The sequence below is a fragment of the Temnothorax americanus genome, unplaced genomic scaffold (genome assembly GCF_048541705.1).
Source record: "Temnothorax americanus isolate GAGA-0224 unplaced genomic scaffold, ASM4854170v1 Scaffold30, whole genome shotgun sequence".
Taxonomy (NCBI): Eukaryota; Metazoa; Arthropoda; class Insecta; order Hymenoptera; family Formicidae; genus Temnothorax; species Temnothorax americanus.
In genome coordinates this window covers 858976-880945 of record NW_027509443.1, presented here as the reverse complement: position 1 = coordinate 880945, position 21970 = coordinate 858976, and the positions used below count along the sequence as shown (strand labels likewise).

Genomic DNA, 21970 nt, shown 5'->3' with positions numbered 1-21970 from the left:
ACCCACGCGAAGGGCCGTAATGCCAATTAAATCGGTCGGCGAAAGAGCTTATATATCTTCAAGCTGCTGGCTTGATCTACGGCGCTCATTGACTTCCGACTCTTCTCGATTCTTTTCTTTATTTATTTACTGTGCGTTATCGATTTTTCTGCTGAACCCCCATATAGAAAAAGCGCTTTCTCTGATGAAAATTTATATTACTTATACTTTTCATTTTTCTTCTTATTGTTGTTTTGATAAATAATATATAGTGCGATCCAATATAGACGCTTCAAACGCTTCAGAGCATTATTTTGTCCTCGTTTAACACTTGATAAACAACAAGGATGAAATGTTTCCAAGAGCGTTTGCAGTTTGCAGCGCCAAGTGAATCGCACCCATAATATGTTTGTTTCTTGGAAACCTTTACAAATTAAAAATTTTTTTTTCTTATTCTCAGAACTTTTTATTAGTTATTTATTTTTATATTTGTCTTATCAATATAAGGTACTAATTGATCTTGTAAGAATATTATAGCTGTTGCTTGCTGTGAAGTTATTTAGAAGATATTAGGAAACGCATCGTAGAGATAAAATTCTCATTGTCAAAACTCGAGATATGAAGTAAAAATATATAGTTACGCATGATTGTACAAAGTGTCAGTGACATGGTAATAAAAAAAATCAGAGATGAAGAAAGTAGCTGATCAAAATGACGTATTTACTGTTGTCTGATTGCGTGAACAGTTTTATGTTTGTATTATTGAATATTCATCCGCTCAATTTCGATAGGCCTTCCTTTGGGACATTCGTGCATATTCAACGAAAGGGAAATCGTCAGTGATATTTAGGGAACACGTCGGTGATATTTAGTATTAAAAAAATCGAGATGCGGCGACACTAAAATTTTTCGAATGCATAATTTAACGATCATACCGACGTGATATTGCATAAAATTGCCAATACAATAAACAAATTTAATATTCATAAACTCAATGTGACTATCTTGTTCCCAGGGAGAAATGGCAAGTCGAATAGACATTCTAAATGAGATCTAATTTGACGTCTATGTAGACGCCAGATCTTTGAATTTTGACGCTATCTAGATGTTAATATCGACGTTAATATACGCACATATATACGTAACATTATATATTTAAACTTAAAATTGAATCTGACAAACTTTCTATATAATAGTTACTTTAGTACAATAAAATAAAGCGAAAAAGAAACACCAATAATATAATAAGGCTTCAAAAATTGCATATAAAAGGGAAATCCTAAACAATTTTATATTTTAATCTTGTTTACGCCAAGCAGCATTTCGTAGCCAATTTCTGACTGCATTTAAAGCTTCTGATAAATCGCTGTTCGGAAATTTTAGTAGCATCACTCCTAGATTAAAAGTACAATAAAGAGAAATAAATATTCTGCGAATCTCTGAGTTACCTAATATTGTATAATAAATTAAAAACTTTGAGAGACGAAATATTTGAAAGAAGATAGAATACCTTGAAATAATTCCCAAAGTTTCAACTGTTTAAATGACCTTTTAATTTTCATAGCTTTCTGAGGATTATGACCCTCAAAATTAAAATGTACAGCTAAGGAATTGGTCATCAATTGAGTCATAAGTTTTGACGTTGCAGTTTTCTCATTATTTCCCAAAGGCAAATTCTTCAAATAGTAGCACTACAAGAAAGGGACCAAACAAAAAAAACCAATATTTATGAAACATATTACAGAGATATAGATGGCGTTCCGATATTCACTGCCAGTACTGAAAATCTATAGTATATGTGACGTAAACTATAGATTCAGTACTGACAGTGAATATCCAGAATGCAGCCATAAAATAATAAAAATATATCAAGTTGTATAAGCATAATAAAATATTACTTACTGCTGCTGAAAGATTTACTTCTTTGGATAAAAATTTCTCAAATTCTTCAAGGCTTTTTATGTCACTCAGAGGCAGAGAGGGTAGATTTGAGGGTCTATTGATGACAGACTTTTCCGGAAGCAGACTTCTATTTAAGTTCGCTTGATTCATAATAACAACGTCAAGCTTACTACTGATGTCTTCTAATTTTTTTTCTAATCTTATAAAACGCTCGTGAAAATCTGAAAATATGTTAACATAAAATGACATAGATTATTACAACTTGTGCGTGTGCGTGTGTGCATGTGTCTGTGTGTGTATGCGCGCGCGCGGGTTCGTGTGTATATGCAAAAAGAATACCTAACTTACCTGGACCAAAAAAATTTGACGAATTACGAATAGGTGGATCTAACTTTTCTTTGGAAGAAAGTGGGCTACGCTCGTACCTCGGAATGTGCTTTGTCTTACTCCCACTAACTTCTCCCCTGTTAATGGTGGACGGTGTCCTAACTCTTATTAGAGGAACTTTAGGTTTATCCAGATGTCTTGCAACTTTCGATTCTTTGATGTTTGAGGAATCTTCAATAATGTATCTTTTGCACTTATGACTAGAAATCTTATCAACTGAGGTAGAAGCTTCAGGAACATGGATTGCTGATGGTGAAGGAATGCTTGGCTTTTTTTTCTTAAATTGATTTTCTAAATGCTGGCCATTATCAGACTCATCTGAATATGTGATTGGTTTTATTTTTTTCTTTCTTTTTCCTCTTCCCATTTCTTTTTCAGTATCAGTCTCATAGGCTGAGGCATATTCTATTATTCCTGCCAATCCTTTTCGTGCATGAAAATATGTATCTGTAGCAGAGAAATATTATTACTAAGATATAAGTAAAAAGAATACAAAGAAAAATTGCTTACCATAATATCTTTTAACTTCCACTGTATGAATGGACCAATTTGATTGCGCATTTACTTGAGTTCGCACTAACGTCCCTGCTGTAGAATCATCTCCTGGCCAGAGTATGCTCCCGGTCATATTTTTATCTAAATTTTGAAGCCACTTTGAGAGAGCTACCTCGTAATATTCATCTTCATCATTATCGGTAGATAAAAACTTCACGACCACAAACTGCAAAATAAAAAGGTAAACGATAAAATTTAATAACCATGTTTTTTCATATCACAAATTGTACTTTTTGGGCAATGACAATGTTTTTAATTGTAAATTTTTTACGTTCCAAATGTTAAACATACCCTAGCTAAAAAAATGTTAAATATTATTAAAACAATGGCATTGTGTGAAGAAGAGGAACGCGTAAAAAAGAATTATCATTGGAAGGCATCAACCAACACTTAGCATGAACGTTCTGCCATGGCACGACAAGTCTTTCGTCATTTATTTCTGAAACTTGCATTTATACCAGTCCGGAAAATCACACTATCAATAGAAAGACACTGAAAATATGTTCCTGGTAATTGTTCTTCTGCATCTTCATCTTCATGTCTGTAAGAAAGGTGAACAGTCTTTTCTTTAGTTTTCAATTCAATTTTTACTGTTCTGGTTCGCTCCAAATCTCGTCGTGCAGCTTGTTGTAGTGGTTTATATCCAGATTCTAGGCTACTTTTGATTGATTTTAAACGATTTTCAAATATAAAAGAGTTGAAATTTTCTAGAGGTCCGTGTTCTGCGCATTTTTGAGCCAAATGACAGAGTGAGTGAACATTATACACCACAAAACGTCTCCCATATAAATTGATACAATGCTGAATGAAAGTTCTGAGTAATTCATTAACAAAGTCATTAAGTACATTGACATGCAAAGGGCTAGAGAGGATATAAAGAGCAGCCTGAAGTAAGAGATAATTTCTGTAAATGTTTTCCTGCAATTTATCACGAAATACTAGGAGTCCATCATAAAGACATAGTCTCCTCTCTTCTGCACCTCTGTACATCTTCCAGTCGTTAATTGATCTCGGTGGTCTGCGAAAATCACTTGGACAGAAATCCTTTAAAAACATTAAATTGTTAGAAATATTTTTTCTAAAGAACTTGATAAGTTTCCATGGTCCATTCCGTTGCATCCATGTCATCAATAATCGTTTAAAGACTCCATGCCAGACTAAATGAAATGGATCTAATCTAAATTGGGAAACCATTCCTATATGTACTCTTTCTAGAATAGAACGGCCTATATGATAAAGTGGATCTTCCTGAGTGATGAACGAGTGATCAGTTCGCAATGGAGCATTCAGATTTGTGTAGACTACACGATCAGCAACATATTCACCAACACAGGTGCACTTTTCACAAGTTCCGTAACCTCCATGACTAACACAACATTTCACCAATGAGCGAGCTGCCCCAGTGAGAAATAAAAAGTCGAAATGATATCGAAATGATATCGAAATATGGTCATCGTACAATATAGTATCTAACGAAATTTACACAATAATAAGATAGACAAAAACAAAATAACTATCTCTATATATTATTCGCTATTGTCTTTGAGAGATTTTAAAATTATGATATTTAATTTTAATATTTCAAAATTTGCGGCAAATAGCTTCTTGATTATTGAGCAGCGTTGACTACACTAACATGATCACAGTGAGAAATAATGATTGAAAAGACATCAAATCGACGTCAAAGACATCTTTTTACTAAGGTTTAATAGAGATGTAGAGAAATAAAGAGATATAAACCAAAATAATTTTAATTAAGCCTCAGTAGGGAAATTTACTAAATAGCAAGAATCAACCATCAATATCGATTCAGCATAGAATATCGATTCGAGGTTAAAATTGATTTTTTATTTTTTACTAGGGTGTGAGGCATTTATATTGCCTTATCTTTACCAATATAGCTAAACGCGATTCACAAGAAATATTTATTGTTTATTTAGAATTAATTAAACTAGAAAGATAGGTGACTATAATTATAGATAATATTAATCATTCTTGTATTTTCTATATTTTCCTTCAAAATCAAGATTTTCAAAAAATAACTTTATATTGATGAAAAATATATATAAGACATAGAAATAAACAAGGAAATACAAAATAAAACCATTTACAAGGTATATAGATATATTCTCTTGTAAATAAAACATTTTTTCAAAATTTTATAGATAATAATTATCTTTCTTTGACATATGAAAAGTACAAGAGAAAAGGTAAGGAAGATTATTCCATTTTAATAGTATTAGTACTCCTTATGTGGAGTTATATTATTCGCTATCTTACATGAATAGTTGAAGTAAAAATAAAAATAAACAAGAAAAGAATTAAAATTATCCATAATTTAGCTGTTTCTCTAAAATAAATCAAACTTTTAAAATTTTGCACATAATAATTATCTTTCCTCATAAAAAATATAAAACAAATCTAGAAAAGAGCTAAGAAAGATTGTTGCATCTTAAGTTTCTGTGATAGACATATGAAGTACCCCAGTCAACATAGAAAATCAGTTACATGACATGTGTATGTTATAATTTAGCACTCAATCATGTTAATATAACACATGTTGAGTGGATGGAAAGTTATAACAAAAATGTCATGTAACTAATGCTTGGTGTATTGAGACATTATTTCACATTAATAGCTGAAGTAAAAATAAAATTTGACAAAAAAGAACAAGTAAAATTGTTCAAACATCTGCTGTTTTTCTTAAATAAAGCAAACTTCCAAAACAAAACTGCTTCGCTATGCTGATTTGCTTTGTCTAACATAAAAAAAGGACAATTCACAGGAAAGCTAAGAAATATTGTAGAATCTTTTTAACTTTTTTGTGTATAACACATATAATCTCATATGACTAGCTAAAATTTTTGAAAAATAGCCTTATTATGTTGACTTCTTTTTTTCCCTTGAAGACTCAGAGACATGTTCAGTCCTTTTCCCAAAAGAACCATTTTTCTGCTTTCTCCATGAACTGTTGATTAGCCACTTTGCAGCACTTTTCTCTGCCACATAAATATCACAGATGTCGAATTTGGTTATCATGCGTTTTATGGAATCCAGGGAATATGACATTATTTGATAGCTCTCATTGTACATATATTAGCACATATTTAATTCCTTTAGGATAATAATGAATGCTATACAGGAATTTTATGGGACTTAATTTAAAACGCTGTCTGACTGACGATATGCATATTCTTATATACGAGTACAAAAAAATGTATTTTATTATACAATAGTAAGTAACGAAGGGTATAAGATAATATTTGTATTACTCACTGGTCTATCTTCGTTGTCCATTGCGATATGAACCCAAGCTAAGGCCAAGTGACAATTAAAATATAATCAATGCACGATGCTTGCTAACTGCCACAAACCGCTGCGTCCACTGCATGCCGCCAAATGCATGGAGATTAGGTTAGGAGTAATGGGCGATCCCGGCAATCGATACACCGTGTCGATATGTATCGATCATCAACCGCAGTATATCGATATACCATACCTTGATAGGAAAAGATTATAAAGATTATGAGCCGATTTCACGGTTTCCGATTAATGTGATCCTCCGATTAAACTCACTTTGCATCTCTTTCTAACTGTCCCTCTAGAAGGAGACGAATAGTGAGTTTAATCGGAGCATCAAGTTAATCAGAGACTGTGAAATCGGCCTTATATGACGAAATCTGGATGACATTGGGAATGTTGCAATTATGTATTATATAATATTTGCAACAATACTATAGTAGAAATTTAGACCTTTATCAATATTAATATTTATCAATATTTGTACAAATTATTTCTAAATTCCAGCGAGACAGCAACGTTATAATTATAAGGAATGCATGATCTTAGGAAAACTAAAAAACAAAACTCGAAATTATTATTCCAGTAAGTAAAAAATGACTCGTCGAATCGACGTCAAATTGATGTCGAATCGATAAGTATTTTCAACTTTGAATTAAAAGTACATATTGATATCATTTCGATCTCGAATCGAGATTTTACATATAAACGGATGTGCACAGAGTTACAACAGTAAAATTGAATAAAACGGTAACAGGAGTGGCTGTCTATCATTCATATCAGTTTATTTAAGGTTACTCGAAAATATGTCAAAATTCAAACAAACGTTGACTTTTTTACCCTTGCCAACATAATCGAGCTAAATTCGACGACGTTTCGACATCGTTTAGATATTATAGCTTTTTTACTGATTAGATATGCTTTTATATAAAACATTTTTTGCCGGGTAGTCTTTTTCAGTACATATACAAAATAATTTAACTAATCACGCCAAGAAAATTAAAACGGCGAATATTATTGTTGATTGTATGTGAATATTTGCCGTTTTGCAATGTTGCAACGTTTCTGCAATGTGACTGCAAGCATCTGTGCTGTATATGGGAATTCTTACTCAGTAAGAAATGACTCGTCAAATCGACGTCGAATCGATGAGTCATTTCAACATCGGACTAAAAGTATCATATTGATATCATTTTGACCTCGAATCGAGATTTTGCATATAAACGGATGTGCACAGAGTTACAACAGTAAAATTGAACAAAACACAGTAACAGGAGGAGCTGTCTATCATTCATGTCAGTTTATTTAAGATTACTCGAAAATATGTCGAAATTCAAACGAACGTTGACTTTTTTTTACCCTTGCCAGCGTTATCGAGCTAATTTCGACGTCGTTTCGACATCGTTTCGATATTAGCTTTCTCACTGGATGGTGCATCAAGAATATAATTTCTTATTATGAATGGATATGTGAAGCCATCCCGAACATAACCATTTTCCAATAAATTATCTAGTTCATTGACGAATTCGTGCAGATAAGAATGCATATCAGCAGGATCATGATCACTAAAATACAAACAAATAATAAACGGTTCATTTTCTATATTTATCAAATAACCTATTGTAAAATTGGCCAAAACTTTAATTTAGAGCTTTTAGATAATGGAAAGCCATCCATATTGATATCAATAATAACTGAATTGTAAACATTTATAAATATTTAGCAAGAAGCATTATCAAGGTTTGCTTTTATACTCTTGTACCATTAGATGCCTCAGATCCTGCTGATAATATTGCTGATAATTCAGAGCTATTCGTTTCTGACGGAATATCTTCATTGTTGATCTTTGGAATAGACAGCACATGAATTTCTTCATTATCATCGAACGAAGTTTCTGCTTCATAAACCGCGGTTATTCGTCTTCTTAAATCAGTCAGTTTTGCTTTAATCCTACTTTGGCGAACTAATTCCTTGATAACTTGTTTCTTCGCATTTCTACGATACTTTACATGTAAGAACGATATATAAAATAAAATATTTATTATATAAAAACAATTAATATATAATAACATTAATATATATATGCTGCTTATGTTGCATTTACAATAATATAAAAATCTCGATAGAACGAAAATCATAAATAAATAATGGCAAAAGCAAGAAGTATAAGAATAGCGGAATTATTGATGATCGATAACATTTAACCTGCATAATGAGGTTATAAAGTAAAGCATATGAGAGCACACAACGTTTCCAATTAAATAAACCTGAACAAATATTTATTAACAAATTATGAACTATATGAAAATTATATTTCATAAGTTATTTATGAAGTAATCATAATTATCTATAGATTTTTCAAGGACACAAAACTCAAGTAGAAATCTATCATCTGATGTCATTTTGACATTATAATAACCAATAATGACCAAATATTGATATTATGATGACATCAAACGACACGATATAGGTTGCTATTGAGTAAATAAAGTAAACAATAAACTTACAAAAGGTAATCTGAATCGACCAAATATACCCAGCAAACACAGAATACACCTTTGATAGCAAATTGTCGCCAAGATGGCATCAAATTCCGAATTTATGTAGTATTAAATATATAGATTTCGAAAACGAGAATTCTTGAAGTTAAAAACAGATAAATGAGAAATAACACTATGAAAAACTTACCGGTGGACTTTCACTCATTTTCGATAATTGATTGCTGACTTTATTAAATAGCACGACTCAGCACTCTCAGCAGTGATGCCAGACACGAAACACGGCTGCAGTGTACTGTGATGGCCTCGACAGACAAGCACGATCACGTTAGAGGGTTCCTACAATAAGAGTTAGGACACCGTTATAGCTTTGTCTCACTCCTACTAACTTGGCTGAAATATATGGCGGGACCAATCAAAAATCGTCACCACATTGGCTTAGGGCCGGTATCACAGTCTCCGATTAACGTGATTCTCCGATTAAACTCACTCTGCATCTCTTTCTAACTATCCCCCTAGAAAGAGTTTAATCGGAGAATCACGTTAATCGGAGACTGTGATACCGACCCTTAACTCTTATTATAGGAACTCTAGGGCTGTGTTCGGAAACGTCAACCGGGTACACATGGGTATACTCTCTTCTCCTTCTAACTCGCTGAGATAGAAAGATAAGGGAGTATATTTGTGTGCACTCGGGTGACGTTTCCGAACGCAGCCTAGATCACGTCAATCGCGCGCGACACACGATATCCATCAATGAACGTAGCCTTGCACTCATCGCAGCACGCTCATTGGATATCGTGCGTCGCGGGCGATGTAATCGCATTGGTCGATCGAGGCCATGACGCGGTCCCGTGAAAAAGAGATGCTGGAAGGAGTACTCAGTACTCACACAAAAGAGGAGCCACGTCCGTGAGCGCTCAGCACTGAGCGGCAGTGAGCGAGCGGCTCTTCGATCTTTGTGTGTGTATCCTCACCATCTCCATATTTCGATGAGATAGCGTCTCATTTTTAATTTAACATCACTGCGACTCAGAACGACAATATGGCCACAGCTGAATATATCATCTGGCTGTGCTCAGCAGAGATAGCTGCTTAATTTGCAACTGTTTTAAAAATCGTGAATCTGGTGGCATGATGTACTCTTTATTAGTTTCGACGGTCAAAATTTAAAGCTAAAATATATTATATTTTATATATATTTGAGCGGGGGGGTGTCAGTCCTCCGGAGGCGAGATGTGCGAAATTAGCGATATTGCTCGAAGGACCAGAGGGGGGTAATTAAAATCCCCTCACGACTAATTGTAAAGCAAAAGAGCAAGATGTGCAATGGATAGCGAAAAGCGAAAAGCGACTTACCGTGGTTCGCCGGTCGTCCTATGACGTCCACCGATTCTCGTCCGTGGCCCCTCCCTGGATAGCGTATAGATAGCGAGAGAGAGCAGGCACGCGCAAGTAGGCAAGCGAGCAAGCAGGCGAGGCATGCGAGAGATCGGCGAACAGCGAACATGCGGCCGGATTTTTTTTTTTCGTAGGTTTTTGATCCGTGCTTCACGACTGCGTAGCAATGAGATCTCCACGACAGCGTGACGATGAGTGCCAATGAGTCCGCCCGCGGTCCTGAAACGGTGAAACGTGCTGCGGGCGAGTAGGTGCTCCCCGTTTTCTGGAGGTAATGGGTGCCGTCGTCGGTGGATGAGCGATGGCAGCACCATAATAAGTGAGTCGCATAGATTTTTACCAATCGCGATCCACCGACGTTTCGCGCGAGAGTAATCTAACTACTAATCTAGTTATGTACAGCTACAACTATATATATATACACGGCGATACGCCAAACAATATTTATGCATGTTATATAATTATAACAATCTTATTATAATATAATAATTATATAATAAAAAAAATATTATAATAATATATAGATAGCATATATATATATATGTATAATTTTCCATATACATATATACAAGATGGACAAAATACAGCGTTATTTTGTATTAACTCACGCTATATTTTGACCACCTTTGCATGTATGTACATAATTTTCCTAATTTTATACGTGTCGAAAAATATATGAATGAGTTTATTTGTAACCAAAAGCAGGTAAAATCCTCATGTCCATTTATTTATGGTAGATAGGAATTAAGACCCGTTTAATTTTTTAATATTTCATATTTCAATTTAAACCTATTTATAATCGATCGAAGTTGTAAATGCTATCGACGTTTGACCGACGTCGATCTGATTTGCTATTTCGATCTGGGAAAGCTGTAGACACCATCGACGTCCCAAGTAGCAAAATGACGTCATAATGACGGTAAATTTTGCTCACAAAATGATCAATCAGACGTCCTATAAATAGGTCTCGTGAGACCCGAAAATGACGTCGATATGTCACATCCATACGATTTTATTTTCTGACGTCTTATTGAAGGCAAAAATAGGTTCAATGTACGACATACCAGTTCCTAAATGTTTTTTATGAAATTAAAATGTTAAAATGTCCACTTGATGAACGTTTATAAAAAAACGTTCTTTTTCTTTATCTAAGAAAAAAACGTTTTTAAAGCTTCTTGCACAATAGGCGATAGCGATAGCGATGAGGTTGCCGCTCTCTCAAGGCGGTCACCCATCCTAGTACAGTATCGCGCCCGTGTTGCTTGACTTCGATGATCCAGTGGACAGTGACGATCTTCTGACCCTGATGCCCTGATACTTCCTTATTAACTTGTCTATAACAGGTACATCTTTAAAGTGTTCAAAGATTTTGTAATGATAATCTTCTTGATAGCTATAGCACTGCATGAAATAGTTATCATAAAACTTTAATCACACGCAACTGCATCCACTTATACCATAAATTCACCACTTCAATCATAAAGTTGCGAAACAAACATATTGTAGTTAATTTTGTAGTTTTTATTTTTTTATTATTACTTTATTATACACAATATTAAGAAGTAAAAAATAGTTATATTACAAAAAGTATTTGGACGATTTTAAGACGTCTTTAAAATAACGTTTTTAGATGGTCTAAGAAATAATAACGTCTTATAAATGTCCATTATTAGTCGCCGACGACGTCATAGACTAAAAATGATTAAAAATAGACGTCATTATGTCGTCTTCTGACGTCACTTTGCTATATACTTAGGGTCTGATCGATGTCGATCCGATTTACTATTTCCCCCTGTGACTATCTTGTTGCCGCTGTTATCACAGTTGCACGTTGAACATACATATACCGCAAGTGTCGTAAATTAATTCTCAACCAAAACAACTGTGCGCGAAGACTTGTCGAATATGTTTCACTGCAGATTGCAATCCGTAATCTTCGTCTGAGGTTCGCTCTTACTGCCCGTCGCCCGCTAGCGACTGAGTTAGTCGTCCGCACGAAGTTTGCGAAGCTTGCAGAAGTGAAAGCACAAAAGAGGGAGACAGATCGGGAAACATGGGACCGCCATATGCTCGAAGATACGAGCCCACTGACACTCGGAGGCGGCGGACCTCTTTTTATTCGTCTACCGAGTAACGGGTGACGGGAATAATAACGGCATACGGAGGAGAGGTTTTCGAGGCCGACCAGATTAGAGTCAGCTCCGTCTGTCCGCGTTCCGCCGTTATACTTGTCGCACTCGCGCCTAGAATCCGTGATGCCGAACGCGAGTCGACTCGCAGCTTCGCTACGCACCTGTGCACGTGTGGTGTACGACGTGGTTTTCCAAGATTACACGTTACCGCAACTGTATGCCGATCTCGTGTCGGTGCACGCTGGATAACACACATTCGAGTTGCCTTCGAGGAACGTTTCTTGAGAGAACCGTCATGTCTGGAAGTTCATAAATCATTTTACTATTGCAGACACAGGCAGTAGATAGCGCGGTGCAGTAATTGACAACCGGGATTTGATATGTGTATAACGCTGTAAATGATAAGATGTATGTGATATTCAGGGACAAAAAAGAGCGAGATATTAGTTTTTACATGTATTGATATCTTAAACTTGAGAAATACGTGTATAATTATTTTAATTTATCAACAATTAATTAATATTGCTTGTCTGTGCAGATGTTTTTTGTCGCTTTATTTGTAAAAGCGCGTAATTAATTAAAATTTTTCTCAACGTGATAGAAAGATGACTGTTTCAAAAGATTATAAAATCTATGCGCTATGAACTGAGGCTATATAAATACACAATTATTTTTGTTGGTTTAAAATTTAAGATAAATTATCTCCCATTTTAACTTGAATATTACTCTACAATTAAGAATTAATTTAATTTAGAAAATAAAATTGCGAAATTATATATTTTACTTTTTGATTTATTTAAAAATCTTACTTAATGTTAATGTTATATTAAAAATGGACACATATCTGTACTGTTTTCTTTAATACAAAGATGATTTATAGATACCTAAATATAATGTGTGTTTTTTTTGTTTTTTTTTTAAATCAGTCATCTGATAGAGCAGAGGCATTTATGATCTGCCGTATAGTGCATCGTTGGCAGCAACAGAGTAAAGTAGAAGCGTGATAGATGCCCCTCGGTTTGCAATCAGACTTCGCTGTTAATAAGGAATTACGAAAGCGCGTCGACATTAGCGAGATAACGTAGGAAACGCTAACCAGAAAGTACTGACGAGTTATTATGTATGTGGCATGTACCTGGATGCTGAGAAAGTACGTTGTTCATCTCAGCGAAGTACATCGCGGTTGAAATTAATAACCACGCGGGAACGGACTGTTTGAGAATCGCGTCCAAGTCCACTCTCGTAATTTAAATGTCCATCGCATCATGGACGATATCGTTGTAGCGAAAATTGCTAGAAGTATGTATGATTTCTGTCCGGGGATCACTCAGCGTGATAATACTAATTTCATTCATTTTATTCATTATTATATGAAAGAAAGATGCATTAAAAATCATTAGAGACAATCATTACATTATATACAATTATTCCAGAGTATTATTTTTTTTAGATATTTAAAATATCTAATAACATTTGTTGTTGAAATATTATTAAAATATCTAATAATATTTGTTGTTAAAATATTATTTAGATATTTAAGATACTTCAAGATTTTTTAATGTAAATTTATAATAAGTACATCTTTTATATGCTATGTTCCTGCAGATATTTTTTTACTAATAATTGAATAGATATATTTTGTCTTAATTTAGAAGAAAATAGACGCAATAGCACATGACTTATGATTATAAAATATCTATTAAATCTATATTGACTATATATATATCTTGTGATAGAAATAACAAAATTGTATTTTGCCAAAAATCATGACTGAATGCGATTTTTTATTGTTACGTGATTATTTACTGATAACTGTCTGACTTTAGAATTTTTATTAAGCCTTTAATGTTAAATAATTGTTTTAAGGCTTAAATCTAAAAGATACTTAAAATACCTGCTGAAAATAATATTTGCTAAAAGAGTTAGTTAATATATGTATATATACCGCGATGTTTGATATCGTTGCTAGTACACATATATCGCGACGGTTTCATCGCGCTTTAACTGAAGAATGCTCTGATCAGCGCCTGCCGGCATATTTGTCCAGGGAAATCAGGCGCACTGTACAGGAATACCTGTTTCCTTTTTTTTTCGGAATAACGATTCCCGCGGGGCTCGTATACGTTTAGCGATGGGAAGACTCGATGTGGAAGAGGTATAAAACGAGGAGGCGGAAGGATCGCGACGTCCACGCTTACTCGCTCCGCTGCGCGTGTAAATGCGGTTAATGGCAGAACCGTAACGCGGTTTACACGTATCGTCCATAACAGGTAGGTACGCGCGCGTACGCGACCGGCGTCAACGTTCAACGTTCGCGAGATTTGTTATTTTCGTTTCTTTCATTGCGTCCGCCACCGTTTTAGACCGTAAGAGCGTCATATTGCATTTTTGCATCACCGCTCGCATCTTGCCCCAACTGTTTCATATCGAGAAACTCGGGAACTTTATACGACACTCTCTGTTTTCCCCAACTTTCCATCGAGTTGAAGCCGTATCGGAGGGAGAGATATAGCACGCTAGTATATGAGATATGTATGCCCTGCACAGTTACAATAAGAGATTCATACGAGAGAACACGTTTTCCGATTAATTTTACTTCGATATAATCACGAAATCGAAAAGAGAACCTAATTCGATACGATTCCAGACGGAAAATAAAGAGATTGCTACTTAATACATTCGAAAAAGGCAGATTTACGTATATTAAGTAGTCTTGCTTTCAAATATAACTAAACATTGCATGCTAAAGAAATAGATCTCCTTTTCAACAGTTTTATTTCTTAAACTTGTCCCCTGCGTTGTGTGTTTAAAATAGCGCGGTATTTTTATAAAATGTTTGAAATAATAAATGTTTCTAAAATTAGCTATATCTACATAGGGACTTCTTTAATTAATTTATTATTAGGAGAAACAAACGTTTCTTGTAAAACTAAAAATACTGAATTTTTATAAAGAGTATTTTCAGCGAAATTTCTAGTTAGTCGGCGTATGGCATAGAAATCGGATTCTTTCTTTCTCTTTTTCACGTATAAGAAAGCGATGATTTAACGTTTACAAGGAATTGCTATGTGCGGGAACGTCGAAGATCGATGCCGACGTGTGTCGCAGTTTTCTTGGTGCCGCGAACAGAAAAGAGTACGTTTACAAGCGATCCACGGGGAAGGTCGCGATAAATTCTGATTCTCTCTCACTTCGTCGCACCGTGGCCGATACCTCCTCGAGAGAAAGAGAGACAGGCACGAGCAGAAGCTACGATTCCGAATGCCACGGCCAGTGGGAGGATCAGCTTTGTCCCCCTTTTCTCCGTATTTTCCTGTTGCCCGCCTACCATCTTCTCCTTCGATCTCTCCTCGCTGCACTCTTTTCTCTCGCTCGACTCTCTCTCTCTTTCCCTCTCGACATGCGGATGCGCGCCGTTAGATTTATTCAAATGCGTGAATCTGCCGAGTGATTTGAAATGCCACCGCGTGTTCTCCCGTCTTTTCTCATCTTCTCTGTGTCGCGCCTTCTCTCTGAGCTCCGCGAATCTTGCGTCATTGCCAAGCGTCGTAAATGAGAGGATGCGCTTAGTGAATACGGGATAAATTCAGCAAAGAAAATTGGCTCTCTCTTTCAGAGCTATTAGTGAATTATTGAGTAGATGATGCTAATATTTTTGCTTATCTCTTTTGCTATTAATTTTATAAATTCTCGTAATTATTTATACAAAATTAATCTCTCTCTCTCTTTGTTTTTTTTGCTTTTACACAAAGGTTATATGAAATGTTAAAGAAATAGCACATGAAAATTTATATACTTTATACTAACATGTGAAAATGAATTTTTTATTGTCACGTTTCGTTTTCCCGCAATTATTCATATTTACCATTTCTCATTTTATACATGACAGTGCTACTCACTGTTAGAGGGCAATAAATGACTTTTTCCCTCTCTATTTCCTTTTGCCTTGTCTCTTATGTACTGGGAATGAAATACGATAACATGCCAAGTGAAACTCGTACGAACGATCGGAAGGATAAATTCTAACTCTTGCGGAAAGTGAATGAGAAGCCAAACTGCAGTCCGATTCTTCTCTTCTCACAGTTCTCGATAAATATAAAGCTGCATAGGAACAAGCGTCCTGTCAAAGTTTCTACATTGTTCTGTCGACCGGCGTTTTTTTCCTCCGATGAAGCAGATTCGAGGAATAAGATAAACTTTATATAGAATATGTGTTCGGAATAATCTGGGTTAACTGGCGCTTCGAAAGCTCACTCGATGATATTTTTATCAAGTCCCAGGATAGGTATATTCAATCAAAAAATTTATTTATTAACATTATATAACGCTGTTAGATATTTATTAAATTTCGAGATAATACTTTCATTATAAAAAAGAAATATTATTAATTATTTAATATAAAAGATTTAGGGCCGGTTGTTCCGCTGTTAGTAAACTAACTAATAGTTAAATCATATATATGTCTTTATTTATCCTTTACATTAGACAAAGATAGACATTTGATTTAACTATCAGTTAGCTTACCAACAGGTTGAAACAACCGGCCCTAAGTTTAGGAAATTAAACTTCAGGTATATTACTTTACTTTTCACTTCGCATATGTATGTATATATATATGCATGTGTGTAGACTTAACAGAACTTTAATTTGAGGATTACTTACAACAAAACAGAACAAATGTGATTAATTCTCGGCTAAGTGATTCATTTTGTTGATAAAATTGTCTGTTCTTTTTAGCTGAACTATTTGTTACCGTTTATCTCTCTTTCTTGTCTCCCCATGTTGGACAGTTTAAAAGAACAGAGATCTATATAATATATCTTAAAATCTTAAATTTCACAAGTAACTCATTTCATCTAGATTTCTTCAGACTTGAAAAATCTTGACGACACATAGGTTGTTACGTCAACGTATAATAAAAACGGAGCGTCAATGAGGTATCACCTTCACGCTTGGCAAAATTGAGAAAGGATAGAATTCGGTGAGATTGGAAGGCGGCGACATTCGCAGGAAAGATTAATCGCGTCGTTCGTGTCGGAGGAGTTTGGAGAGCGTAAAATCTCTTAGATCAGTAGTGGCCAACCTTTCTCTAATGCACGCCATCCATATTTCAAACGTCATTTTCGCATCGTGTTCCATCTAATGTCTTCTATAATATTATTACATTATTCGAGATTGCGAACTTGTTCGTTCTCATTTGTAATTAGGTAATTAAACGCCATTAAAAGAGCATTTCGTTGTCATTAGAGGCACGTGTTGCCGGTTGGTCACCTGTACACTTCAGAATTTGGACGTATATCCCACTTAATTCAGCTTTACGTCAAGTCGAATTCCTACACGCGATTTTACCAGCGATCTCGACGAAGAAACGCATTAGCCCTTGCAGATCCTCGCCATAGTCCACGATTGAAAATTCACGTCGCTTGATTGTGATTGAAAAAGACCCATTGTAGAAATAGTCACAGTAACAAGATTCATAATTATTTTCCGCAATCCTTATCGCCGGTTATTCGCTACACGTCCGAGTCGCGCGGGAGCGAACGAACAACAAACTCCAAATGCCGGCAATACGTAACAGCTAGTATTAATAGGTATTATTACGTGGAAAATCTGTTCCGGGCTGTCGTGCGTTTCAGGCAATTGCAGTCATCTATTTCGTTAAGCCCCTTTGACTCCCTGAAATGAATTTTACGAGATTATACGTTGCATCAGACCGCGTCTGATACGGCACATTATTGTGAACTACGTGCAAGTTTGTTCCGCCTTGATGTGGATAGTTACTTTCTTCTCTCCATTATCTCCGACCCAGGCGTAGCATCATTTACCTGATCTGCAATGAATTCTGAATGAAGAACGTTTACCGTTTACGAGAGGAAAATTTGATAGCGTGTGAAGTGAATTTTTGTGTCGATTAACTACCGAATATAAAAACACAAGGATACCCTTTTGAATATAATTAAATTCTCACATTTCGCGTTATATCAAATTACACAATATTGTTGTTTTAATATGCATTGTTTTAATATGCTTTTATTTTAATCGGATTACACGTGCCATAGAAACACATTAAGATGGCTCTAATGGTGCGTCTCCACCTGAGAGTAAGAACTCTCGAGAGCAAAAAGAAAGAGAGAGAGAGAGATACTCTCGAGAGTCTCTTTCTCTTTCTCTCTTTTTGCTCTCGAGAGTTCTTACTCGCAGGTGGACACGCATCTTAAGAAAGAAAAAATTATATCGAGTTTTCTTATCAACTCGATCCGCAATTTTCTAACCATATGTCTCGTTCGTCAGATCTGCGTAGCGTTTCTTGCGGATCACGCGATTCCTCGTTCCGCTTATCGTGGGATCTCTTATAAATAGAAGTCCGAGCGACCAAAAAGCGCGGAAGCGATAGCTCGCTGATCCTGCCCGCGCGAGTTTTACACTCGAATAATCCCGTGCCATCTTATCGGATCATTACGGAGTGCATCAGTAGCCTCGGGCGGGGTATATTCCTGGACTGATTCCTCTATCCCGCCACGACAATGAATCCTGCGCTCCGTCCTCTCCTTGGGGCTTTCTTAATGGGCATCGGGCGTCGCGTCGTGCACCAAGTTCAACGATCCGGCACCGTTACTTTTCTCGAGAGCGAGGAGACTGTGCCGATCGCGAGTTGGCGAGAATTTTTGGCTATTTTCGACTTCAAAGTCCCTCCTCTCGCGACTTCGCCCAGTCGCCTCCGGCACTCCGGCTCGTCTGGCTAGCTTTAAATGCTTTATTTTTGCGAGCGAGTCTTACGAGTCGCGAGAGTTGAAACCGGTATACCAATCAGCAATTTTCGATGCTGCGGAGATACGAGGAAAATCTGATGACGCGTTTATCGCTGGACGCGTCATCAGGCGGTCGACCGATTTTGCGCTTGCCTGAAAAAAAAAAAAAAAAATTCAGTTAAAAATGTTAAATCAATAACGAAATGTTACTCATCGATAGACGAAGAGAATCGGGCAGTCTCACTTGGCACTATAAATGCATAAAATGACGGTATAGGGTATAGGTTTTATGCCGATCGTTGCCTTTTTATTGGCAGAGACCGACACAAAGACCTTCTTGTGCGCTCACATGAATAAAAGTCGAAATATAAAATCAACGATATACTAATTTCGATCTGCGGACTCTCTATGTCGTCGATCGTGCTAACTGTAACCAGAACTTGGGAATGACCGATTGATTGGATAGGGAACAGAGACGACTCTATCATCTCGACACTGGAAAGCACGTACACGGCGCTGAAAAGCTCCACGATAGAAAACGCAAACTGCGGATCAGTCGTACCGGAATTTTTATCTCTTTGTCTTTCTCATTCCCTTTCCAACATTTTCATTACTCGTCTCTCTCAGATGAGAAAAGTTCGTCATTAACCTCCGGCGTAGCCATTGCCATTTGTCACGGTGACATCTGCCAAGGAAAAAGGTATAGAAGTAAATTTTAAGAAGAAAAAGGGAGATAGAGAGAGAGAGAGAGAGAGAGAGAGAGAGAGAGAGAGAGAGAGAGGATGATAGAAAGAGACGATGCGAAAATTTAATGATAGGTAATGAATAAATGAAAGAAAACTTGAAACATTTGTTAAGGAGACAAATAGGATAGAGGAAGACGAGTCTTCGTTTATTTTATTTGCATAAATAACAAATAAAATAAAACATAATAAAACAAACACACACACACACACACACACACACACACACACACACACACACACACACACACACACACACACACACACACACATTTTATAAAATATAATAAATATATAAAACAATTGAAAATTGTAACAATTTGAGTCTAATAATACCCAAAAATTAGAAGCAGACTTTGAAAACTGTATTATCTAATTTACGCTTAATATTAGATTCGTGAAAAGATTTAATTATTTGATTTCGATGGTTGTTCCTCGACGTGATAAATGGCGTTTGCGAAACATCTTGTACACGAGAATTTCGAGTTTGTTCGCGTCTGTAAAAAATCTCATCTAACCGGACGTGATGTCGCGACGAGTTTGGTTGCTTAGCGTCACTTTCGCGCGTCGTCTGAATTTGTCTCGTTCCGCCGTTGACCGTGATAAACACGATGTCTATTTAATAAATTGCGTCCCTGGCACGATACGCAGCGAACATAACCCGTGGAGAGTGCGATATAACATTCACGACCGGACCCGGGCCGGGGCCGGGGCCGGAACGCGATACACGCGAACGCTTCATTAATGCCGATCGAAAGTAAAGAAAATCAGTTAAATAGTGACGCACTGATTGCCGGACGCTCCGGTGCCGCCTTTCACACTCGAGCGAATGACGAACCATAATCTGCTTTTTCAAATTGCATAGCTAAGTTCGTTTTTTCGTTCGCAGAGTGACGAGAATGAAATTTGTCGGTGGTAAAAACGAAAGGGGTTTATACCATTACACTTTTACGATGAGAGCAACAATGAAAAGGGTTCGATAATAACAGTCGATCGATCGTAATCAATAATTGTCAAGGTATAGTTTCGAGAACGTTTAAATCGCATAAATGAGGAATATTTAGGCAATATTGTATGTGGACTGGGGAGATAAATATAGAATCGAACCATTTACATAATTGTTATACAAAATATTTATTTGATCAATAATAACGGAGAGAATTTTCTCTTAAAATTTACCCTGAAATTATGGTAGTTGTGGGACAACATGTGCCACCAAGAATTTTATGCAAGCTATTCTGATTAATATCCACCATAATAAAAAATATTAATATTTATTACATTAAAATATAAAATATGTTTGATTAATTTTACTAAAATATATCTAGGAAATTTCAATAATTTTTCAAAATTTACAAATCTGCTTGGTAATTTTTATCACGTTGTTTGTAAAAGGTCTTTTGTATATTTTAAAGATTTCTTGGTTGCCAAGTTGTTCCAAGTTTGTAGTGAATTTAAGGGTAACATATAACAAAAAATTTCCTCCGTGTACATTTTGCTGTTTTATGTTGTATAATCCTAATTCGTGCATGATCAAAGATACGATTCCCTAATTTATCGATATACCTTTTTCCAAGACTAATGAAGATTTAAGAAATCCGTTTTGTATGTACATTAAAAATATTAATGATATTTGTTTTATGAATTAAAACGAGAAAAATAGACGATAAATTTATTTAAATTTTAATATACCTATATGTACAATATTTGTAAAATTGTTCTAACATATTATTAAGTTTATCTTCATCAAATTTTGTCTATAAGGACAGTACAATTATTAAAACTATTTTTTTACTCATCAAAACTTTTTTATACACTCTTCACGTTAAAATAATCGATGTAATTATAATCACATTAATATTTTTAAGTGCCAACGGGACTTTATACTCTTAAATTGCCAACAGCTACATAAAACTAACTCAATATCCTCGAATCGTGACGCACCGATCCGCACCGCGATCTCGTCCGATCGTCTCACGCTTTAGAATAGAAAAGGGTTGAGGTATAATAGAGGAAAGGAAAGGAAAGGAAAGGCGGACGCGCGGCGGCGGTGGCGATTCCGTTTCGCAGACACGCCGCGTCGTAAGCCGGGAAAGCCGTAAACTGCCGTAAGAGCCGTCGACCGGCGGAATTGGCAGAGAGCATCCAGGGGAACATCAATAGTCAGCCTCGCGGGCCGTCAATCGGTCGTCGCACGTAATACACTCGCGCGCGCGAGACGCCGCCGCGCCGCGCCGCGCCGCGCCGGTTCTCGGCCGTTTCCGGCCGGGCTCGGCCGGCCGCGACCGCCAACATTGTCCCGCGTTGTCAGTCCGCGACGAGCT

General features: G+C 36.1%; 1 protein-coding gene and 1 long non-coding RNA gene across 3 annotated transcripts; both read right to left on the bottom strand.

Moving 5' to 3' along the window:
• Window positions 1-1115: 1115 nt before the first annotated feature.
• On the bottom strand, window positions 1116-6770 carry LOC143900792 (uncharacterized). Of its 2 annotated transcripts, none has more exons than XM_077412501.1 (6): window positions 6100-6770; window positions 2779-2989; window positions 2230-2715; window positions 1882-2102; window positions 1490-1670; window positions 1116-1373 (listed from the first exon to the last, which is right to left on the bottom strand). In XM_077412501.1, the coding sequence occupies exons 1-6, from the start codon at window positions 6118-6120 to the stop codon at window positions 1276-1278; spliced, it is 1218 nt and encodes a 405-aa protein (XP_077268627.1). In that variant the 5' UTR covers window positions 6121-6770; the 3' UTR covers window positions 1116-1275. The 2 variants fall into 2 exon arrangements, with proteins under 2 accessions (XP_077268627.1, XP_077268628.1); XM_077412502.1 differs by lacking the exon at window positions 6100-6770 and adding an exon at window positions 3115-4847.
• A 269-nt stretch (window positions 6771-7039) lies between these two features.
• Window positions 7040-10335, bottom strand: LOC143900793 (uncharacterized). Its single transcript, XR_013257877.1, has 3 exons — window positions 9981-10335; window positions 8812-8926; window positions 7040-8126 (listed from the first exon to the last, which is right to left on the bottom strand). It is a non-coding gene; the product is annotated as an uncharacterized LOC143900793 (long non-coding RNA).
• Window positions 10336-21970: the final 11635 nt, after the last annotated feature.

Excerpts from the sequence above, each read along its gene's own strand:
- LOC143900792 (XM_077412501.1), bottom strand. The coding sequence starts at position 6,120 with ATGGACAACGAAGATAGACCA. Across the intron at positions 2,103-2,229 it reads GTCAAATTTTTTTGGTCCAG|ATTTTCACGAGCGTTTTATA; the intron begins GTAAGTTAGGTA and ends ACATATTTTCAG. Across the intron at positions 1,671-1,881 it reads AAGTAAATCTTTCAGCAGCA|TGCTACTATTTGAAGAATTT; the intron begins GTAAGTAATATT and ends CCTTTCTTGTAG.